The sequence below is a fragment of the Phoca vitulina genome, unplaced genomic scaffold (assembly GCF_004348235.1).
Source record: "Phoca vitulina isolate PV1807 unplaced genomic scaffold, GSC_HSeal_1.0 scaffold19, whole genome shotgun sequence".
Lineage (NCBI taxonomy): Eukaryota > Metazoa > Chordata > Mammalia > Carnivora > Phocidae > Phoca > Phoca vitulina.
The window spans coordinates 22900354-22908998 of NW_022589722.1; the positions used below are offsets into that span (position 1 = coordinate 22900354).

Here is an 8645-nt window from a genome sequence, read left to right on the forward strand (position 1 = left end):
AAGTCAGAAAACACAACACTGAAAGATACTATACCTAATAGCATCAAAACAATTTGAGGCTCCTAGGGAAAAACATTAGTATGAAATGTAAAGAAGCAACAAATCTTTCATTTTTTCAAAGAAAAATGAAAGCCAGAGGCGCTGGGGAGCCGTACGGTGCTGCTGGGCAGGAATGTAGCAGGTCCTTGGATTTAATCAAGAATCTATCCTGAGCCCTCCTCAATGACCCATATTTACATATACTACAACAGCAGAAAACTTCCTTTATAAAGTTTAACTAGAAACACAAAAAGCTCCTGGGCCCTGCATGGGAGATCCTGCACCCAGAACTGTAGGAAGCCAGAAAGCAGAGGGGGACGCCAGAGCCCATCCCTGGTCCAGTCACTGGCCAGAGCCGCTGCAGCCAACAGGACAGGGTTGTTGCCATTATACACAGAAGGACACATATGGGTGACAAAAACATGAAGCCCCCAGTGTGCCACAATAACGTTTCTATAAACATGAAGGTACGCATGAAATAGCAGGGAGTAGCAATATGGAAAAAGCTCATCCCTAATATGAGTTTACCAATAACACATATAGTGATGGTATGTTATAAAAACCCGGTGAAAAAGAAAATGCATTGAAAATAACTGGAAGTAAATGAACAAAATTGATAGTTATGTTGTGGTAGTAGTGGGGGGCGATCTTTGTCAAATTACATTGGAAATATATTTAAAGTGATTTTTGAGCAAGAAGAAAAGATGCAACCTTAGAGTCTTTAAACAGGGGTAAAGACTTTCCTCCCTGTCTGTGTAGGGAGGAAAACATTTTCCCTCTACCCTTCTGAGTTCTTAGCCCAAGACCCTGTAATAAAAGACAGATTAACAAGAGAAAAACGAACAGAAGTTTATTAACATGTAAACCTTGTGTACATGTGGGGGTGGCCCAGGGGACAAATGAGTAATTCCCCAAGGTGGCTTAGAATTCAGTCTTAAATACCAATTTAATAGGAAAAGGGTAAGGAGGGGAGGTAGACCTCTTGGGGTGGGGGAGGAGTAAATGCTTTCTGGGAAAGACAAATGGGCCCTTAGAAGAACAGGCAGGAGGTTTATAGTTTGGGACAGAGTGGGTCTGGGTGTGGTGTCGACTTCCAGCCTTCTGTCCTGGGAGAAGAGGCTGCTGACACTCCCAGGGGGGAGTCTATGACAAATGAACTCCTTTTGGAGGATCTGTCTTTAGGCAGATGAGGGAAGTTCAGAGAAAGCCTCTCCCTGTATTTGCTGTATTTCAAGTGCCTTCAGCTCAAAATAATCCATATCCCAAAGCAGCGTCTTTTGGAGTCAGATTTTCTGCTACCCTTCACCTACCTGGTTAAAACAACTAACCAGCCAATGAACTCATAGCTATGGAGGCTTAAGCAGAGATGGGACAGTCCTGCCAGGATTGTAGAGGGTTGGACAGAATGATCGATCACTCACTTACTTTCAAATTTACAGTGATATCAGTAACATGACCTTGATCATCTTTGTGCCTGTTGTTGGGTTATTGGCAGACTTGGTGATTTAACATGTAATATCACCATTTCAAAAGTCCTTCACCAATCTGCTTTGCCACCAGAAACCTAAGAGATCACAGTTTCACCACGTCCTGGTTAGCACTGGGTCTTATCAGAGTTTAATTGTTTGGTTAAAATCATTAGGCCAAAATGATGTGAAATTTTCAAGACATTAAGATTTTTGATATTCTAACCTTGCTTTTCTTATCTACAATGTTATAACTGGATAGTCTGTTTTGCTGGAGCATCATTAAACATTTTCTGGACAAGATGACTAGAGAAGAAATGCACTACATACTCTTTCATCCAGAGGCTTGGGAGATGATGGTGGAGAGAAGTTGTCTGGACAGGTAATCCTAGAACAGTGATGTGTTGGGGGGGAAATGACCAGGATGTGCATTCTGTGAGGGCAGGGGTTTGGGCTGATGTGCTCAGTGCCCTAATCCCAGCCTCTAGAACAGCGTCTGGCACAGATCTGACTCCCGGGATATTTGAGTTTGGGAAGGAAATCTGATTGTTAATATCCAGATTGTGTCACTAGGCAGTCGCCAGCTTCATGGTAGGAAATGTACAAATGTGTTCTGACCAAGTTGGCTGAAGAGTTGATCATGCTATCTCATGTACCTCCCTTTGCAATTAGAAATGTGCAAAAAGAGGGGAAAAAAAGGATTTGCACATCCTCAAAAAACATTTTCTTAGGAAAGCAAATTAAAAACCTTTGGTAAGCACATTAGTAGGTGCCGAGACCCTCTGCCTATTGGCTGATGCATTCCTAGAAGCAGAATTTGCTTCCTTTTCCCCATCCTTGCTTATGTCACCAGAACGTCTAGGCCTTGAGACCCAAACTCCTGGGACTCCTCTTTCACAGCCTTTGCCTGGGCATTCAGGCTCTCCGGGAGAGCTTGGCTGCAGCATTATACTCGTTGATAATGGAATCCGCAACTAGCCTACCAGAGGCTGCCCTAACTCTTGCCCAAGTGTCCATAAATTCTATAAAATGAGCTCCAGGGCTTACCCCAAGCTCTTAAATTATAAAATCTTCCTGAGACATGCAAACCAGAGCTGCCTGCCCTTTTAGGACGAGAACGTCCATTCCATGTACTTCTGTCGTGGGCCCAGCCTCCCTCCCCAATCCGTCCCTCTTCCACTCTTCAGCTCCTCCTCACGGCGCCCATTAATCCCGGTGCAGATCAGAACAAAGCCCTTCACGTTTGCTGCTGGCTGATGAGCCCAGCTTGGACTCAGGTTAATTAGGTCACGTCCACTGTCCTGTGCACAGGCTTATCCCCCCTCCTTTGGTGAAGGCAGAGAGATGATTTTCCCTTTCTCAAGGGACTAGTAGCCTTGACCAGCAGGTGAGGCCAACTAGAGGCTTCTGGAAAGCTGGAGTCTTAGCCAAATTCCATCACAAACTGGATTGTCATCTAGGGAGAGTCACCTTGCCCTCAGGGCCAGCATTTTCCCCGTGATGGGGGGGCGGTGCTTGGACTCACTGATGGAGCGAATGTGGCAGATGGCCACTTTCCTTCTGCGCTGGGCCTGCAGAGAGCATCAGGGCCAATGCAGCACTCCTTCTCAGAGCCTACCTGTGTATTGAAATACTTCTGTGACAGTGGTCTGGACGCCCTAAGAGCTGTGGCAGGGATGTGGACGCCTCTTTGCCATCTACATCCAGACGATCTGGGGGAGCCTTCCACCTTAACACCCTGAAGCTCTAAGACTTCAGTTGGAGGAGGGCTCAACTCCTAGGTGTACAGAGACGTCCCAAAGAAAACTCTGAGTATGCCTTTGTTAAAGAGTGACATGGTGCTGGGGCAGGATGGTGGGAGGTTCCTGCTGCTTCCCTGGGCAGGGGTCAGTTGGCTGGTCTACCTGAGGCTGCTGATGGCCTTACCCAGGGCTCTAAAGTGATTGTCAACAATCCCTTTTTGGAGGCCTTGGGGTTGCTTGGTCTCAGTGTGGTTTTCCCATGAGCCCTGCCTTCTTTTCCAAAGACCTCCTCTCCAGGATTAAACCCATGCCCAGTCTGTTGTGGGTGCTCAAGTAGGACGAAGCTAGAAACAAACCTAAGGGACAGACAAGTCAGATTCTGAGACGTGCTATAGGCAGCCGGTTCTAGCATCCTGCACAGTCCAATGGTGTCCACTTGGGAAGCCTCCAATCCTGTAAGACAAATTTCCTCAGAACGGTGATTCTCAAACATAGAGCCACAAGAACTGTGGCGTTCCAAATCGATTCCACAGGAAAACAGAATAATGGTGGTCTTTTCTCCAAAATATAGGAGAGGGGCGCCTGGGTGGCTCAGTCGTTAAGCGTCTGCCTTTGGCTCAGGTCATGATCCCAGGGTCCTGGGATCGAGCCCCGCATCAGGCTCCCCGCTCTGTGGGAAGCCTGCTTCTCCCTCTCCCACTCCCCCTGCTTGTGTTCCCTCTCTCGCTGTGTCTCTCTGTCAAAGAAATAAATAAAATTAAAAAAAAATATATATATATATATAGGGGAAATTTGAGTTAATGGAGAGAATTTTCTGAGTTGTACATTTTTTTTCCTTCCTTATCACTTCTTCTTAAGACGATGTGCTTCTCCTACTTGCCTGTTCACAAGCAAACAGATAGAAGTTTCTGTGTCTAAGCACCATCACCCTCTTGTTAGAAATCTACTTTCGGTTGCCAAAATAACACAATACCGTCAAACCAAATGGCAAACAATGAGCCCTCCTCTATGGAAGGCGTCATATTTGGGGTCTCCTTGGAGGTTCTGCCTCCTTTTTCTTTGGAAGTGTAGGTTATTTTGTTCATTTTCTGAATTAATTCTAAAACACGCATATGATACAAAACTTCAAAGGAGTAGAAGAGCAAAGAGTAAAAAGTAAAATCTCCCTCAAATCATTTCCCAGCTCTCCGGCTCTTTACCCCAGAAGCAACTATAATTTCCAGATAGATCCCCTTTTAACAGAAAAAAAGAAAATCAAGCCATCTCCTCTAGGGGTTGTTAGGACTCTCATTTCCCCGGATAGCATTGCTCACAAGCTGTTCTAGATGTATGAATTATACACGTATGTGTGTGTGTGTGTATATATATATATATATATATATATATATATATATATATATACATATATATATATAAACAAACATATATATATATACATATATACATATAAACGTGGTCACCCCTAGGTGACCCTCTAGAGAGGAAACCTTTGTCACGATGCTCCCCTATTGTACCTTCGTGCCCAGGGCCCTGCTCCCTGAATGTGTGAGAGAACACAGATGACCTAGAAGTTTTTAGCTCTCCTGGGGAGCCCGTCCCAGAGTTGGAAAAATAATCATGTGACCTGGGCTGTCCACAGCAATGAGGCCAACACGCTGTACGATACCTGATGGAAGAGCTGATCCGACATAAGGAAGCGTCCATGCCAGGAAACCTGTCGGAGGAGGAAAAGATGTTTCTCTTATGTTTTCCCTTGCAGAAGTATAAGCTGGAAAAGAGTATCAGAGAACTTCATGCTATTGCAGACCAAGTTGACGCGACCCATAAGATGCTCACCAAGACCAGCCTGGTGGCCAGCTCCTCAGGTACCATCTCCGGAGTCATGAGCCTCTTGGGTTTGGCCCTGGCCCCCGTGACAGTAGGGGGCAGTCTGATGCTCTCAGAGGCTGGGCTGGGCCTGGGGGCTCAGCTGCTGCCACCAACATGTTGACGAGTATCTTAGAAAGTAGGAACAACTCGGCAGCCAGAGACAGAGCCAGCAGACTGGTGCCTATGGAAACAACCATGGTGTATGAAGCTTTTGAAGAAATAAGGTGGCCTGCAATCCGCGCTGCTTTGTCGCGTGTCGATAGAGGTGTCAGCATCATCAAGAACATTGAGGAGCTTCGGGCCCGCCAGATGGCCCAGCCAACTCTGGCTTCATGGCTAAGGTCAATAATTTCACGGCCACAAACCGTGTCCCCTTCTGGAGGGCGGGACAGCTACAGACAGCTGTTGAAGGCTCTGCTCTGTCCAGGACCAAAGGTGTCCGGCCGCTGGGTGCTGCTGGGGCTGGCTTCCTACTTGTGCAAGACGTGAAAAGCCTGCTGCAGAGCTGGAAGCACCTGGAGGAGGGGGCAAGGGCAGAGACCGCCGAGGAACTGAGGACGGTCGCCCTGCAGCTGGAGCAGGAGCTGAGCCAGCTCACCCAGCGCTATAGGCTGACCCTCCGGGGGCAGGGCTGGCGGGAGAGCCTGTCCCCAGATCAGGAGGTAGGAAAGGGTACAAGAGGTGCGTAAGGCAGATGTGGGCCCGGTCTTCCTGAAGCGTCCCACGAGGGGAATGCTAAAGAGGTAGACGCATAAATAGATGCAGGATCATAACTGTCCTTTCTGCAGAGAGGATGTTCCCCACACCCCTCTGTCAAATGAGGTTCCTCCTCTTCTTTCCAGAATCCCATCTTTTTCTCTCAAAGCACTGCCCACACACTTCTGAAATTACAAATTTTGCGTAGGTACTCACCGTCTGTCTTCCTGCACGGTGTACCCCCTGGGAGGGCAGGGGTGTGGCCCCAGCATCCGGCAGTGCCCGGCTCACCGCAGGTGGGCCACCGACTTGTCTTGAATGACATGAGGGCGGCATTCCAGGATACAGGTGACGTTTCAAATGAGTTGGGGAAGGATTTTTATTTGAAAAATGTATTTCTAGACTTTTTTAAGAGTTTATTTATTTATTTGACAGAGTGAGCGAGCACAAGCAGGGGGAGCAGCAGAGGGCGAGGGAGAAGCAGACTCCCCGCTGAGTAGGGAGCCCGACACAGGGCTCCATCCCAGGGTCCCGGGATCATGACCTGAGTCGAAGGCAGGCGCCCAACCAACTGAGCCACCCAGGCGCCACTAGACTCTCTTATTTAGGGACATTAAATATCTAGCTATAAAAACTGAAAACCACTACCGGGAAGATAAAGGAGAATTTCAGAACTCCTCTTTAATTTTACAGGGAATATAGAATGTGACTGGGTAGCATGGCCACTCCCTGGGGTCCCAGAGAGGGACCCACCAGACTTTGCTGAGGGTGTGAAGGCTCATAATCATAAATTCATTCATTCATTCATTTGTTCGTTCGACAGATTTTAATTAACTGAGGCCCGTGACAGGGGCCCAGGACTTAAGGGAGTGTTTCCAAACTTGTCTGCAAGTTGGAATCACCTGGGAAAATTCCACGACTACTGATGAGTGGGTGGGTCCCGCGTGTCCCCAGGGACTGGGATTTCCTTGATCGGGGGTATGACCTGGACTTTGGGAGTTTTACAGGCTCTCCAATAATCCCATTGTTCAGCTGAGGTTGAGAACCACTGCTTTAAGGCATGAGGTATTCTAACTCTACTGTATCAACATGCTTTTTACTCTTTGGGTACTTTTTCTCGCTTCTTAATAAGCGGGGGCAGATTTGGGGGTAAACTATGAAACACTAGGATTCGTATCCTAAAGGTCTTGCCCTCCTCCCCCCGCCCCTGCCTGTCATGGAGTACAAGCTTAGGACAGGTCATCTTGAGAGAGGACACAGTCTCTGCTCCAATGGCCCTGGGGACCCAGCAAGGGGACAGACCCTAGATAAGCCACTAACGAGGAAGAGAGGTCAATGGTAGGACACAAGGATAGCAGGGTGCTAGGGGAGCCCCTAACAGGTGCACTTACTCCTGGGTGGTAGGCAGGCTGGGGGGAGAGAGGCCGGGGCCTTCCTGGGCTGTGTGTGCCAGGCACCCTGCCGAGCCCCGTGTGCACACTGGCCATGTGCGTTTGCAGCCAGAGGGGCCGTTCATTAAGTTGGTCGATGCACAAATACTCATTGAGCACCCCTGTGCCCAACAGCGCACCAGACCTGGCTTGCGCACGAGACACACGAGGACCGAGGGTAGGAAGTGAGAGCGCTACCTCTGCAGCCCTGGCATGTCTAGACGTCCAGGTGAACCTTCTAGAAGATCCTGATTATGCCACAGAAGTGAGTAAACTACTCCTTTTCCCTTTCTGCCCGACCTGGTCCAGCTGCCTCCAGGGAACTTTGGTTTAGCAGAGGCAAAATACAAGTCTTCAACTAGGAAAACTCAGGGTAGGGATATTTCCGCTTGCAACGATCTAACGATGACAGAAGGAAGGCCTGCAGTGGCTCGTGGTAATTCCTGGGGACTCCAGAAATGCCGGGGTTGGAAGGGAACTTTGTGGAGAGACAGGATTTTCTGTGCGTACACATGGAGTTGGAGGCCAAGGAGACCTAAATATTCGTGCTAATTTAAGCTGAGGTTGGGCCACATTTAGAACACCTCTTTTCCAAATTGTATACAACTATACAGTACATTTAGAATTAAAACTTTTTGGGGGCGCCTGGGTGGCTCAGTCGGTTAAGCGACTTCCTTCAGCTCAGGTCATGATCCCAGGGTCCTGGGATTGAGCCCCGCATCGGGCTCCCCGCTCGGTGGGAAGCCTGCTTCTCCCTCTCCACTCCCCTGCTTGTGTTCCTGCTCTCGCTAACTCTCTCTCTCTCTGTCAATTAAATAAATAAAATCTTTAAAAAAAAAAGAATTAAAACGTTTTTTAAAAAAATATTTATTTTAGAGAGAGAGAGAGAGAGTGCATGCAAGCAAGCAGGGGAGGGGGCAGAGGGGAAGGGAGAGGGAAAGAATCTCAAGCAGACTCTGCACTGAGCACGGAGCCCGACATGGGTCTGAATCTCACGACCCTGAGATCATGACCTGAGCTGAAACCAAGAGTCGGGACGCCTAACTGAGCCACCCAGGTGCCCCTAGAATTAAAACTTTTAAAAAACCCCTTTATTTTAAAATTAACTGTGCTTGGGGTGCCTGGCTGGCTCAGTCGGTGCAGCATGCAACTCTTGATCTCGGGGTTGTAGGTTCGAGCCCCACTTTGAGTGTAGAGATGACTGAAAATGAAATCCTAAAAATAAAATAAAATAAAATAAAATAAAATAAAACTGTGCTCTGCAACTCTCCCACCCCCTTCCCACCCTGCCCCCACCTCTTCTCTCATTAGCCAGGATTCGGGGCATCTTTGGCCTGCAATCTATTGCTCACACCCAGATTCGACCTTCATCCCCAGTGCCCTGCAAGGGCGAGTTAGAGATT

General features: G+C 48.1%; 1 protein-coding gene across 1 annotated transcript; it reads left to right on the forward strand.

Annotated features, from left to right (window-relative positions):
* The first annotated feature begins 446 nt into the window (after positions 1 to 446).
* On the forward strand, positions 447 to 5805 carry APOL5 (apolipoprotein L5). The gene is given in 5 exon segments (XM_032416912.1): positions 447 to 506; positions 4816 to 4903; positions 4906 to 5211; positions 5214 to 5429; positions 5432 to 5805. Coding segments are annotated over 5 exon segments (1044 nt in total).
* The last annotated feature ends 2840 nt before the right edge of the window (positions 5806 to 8645 follow it).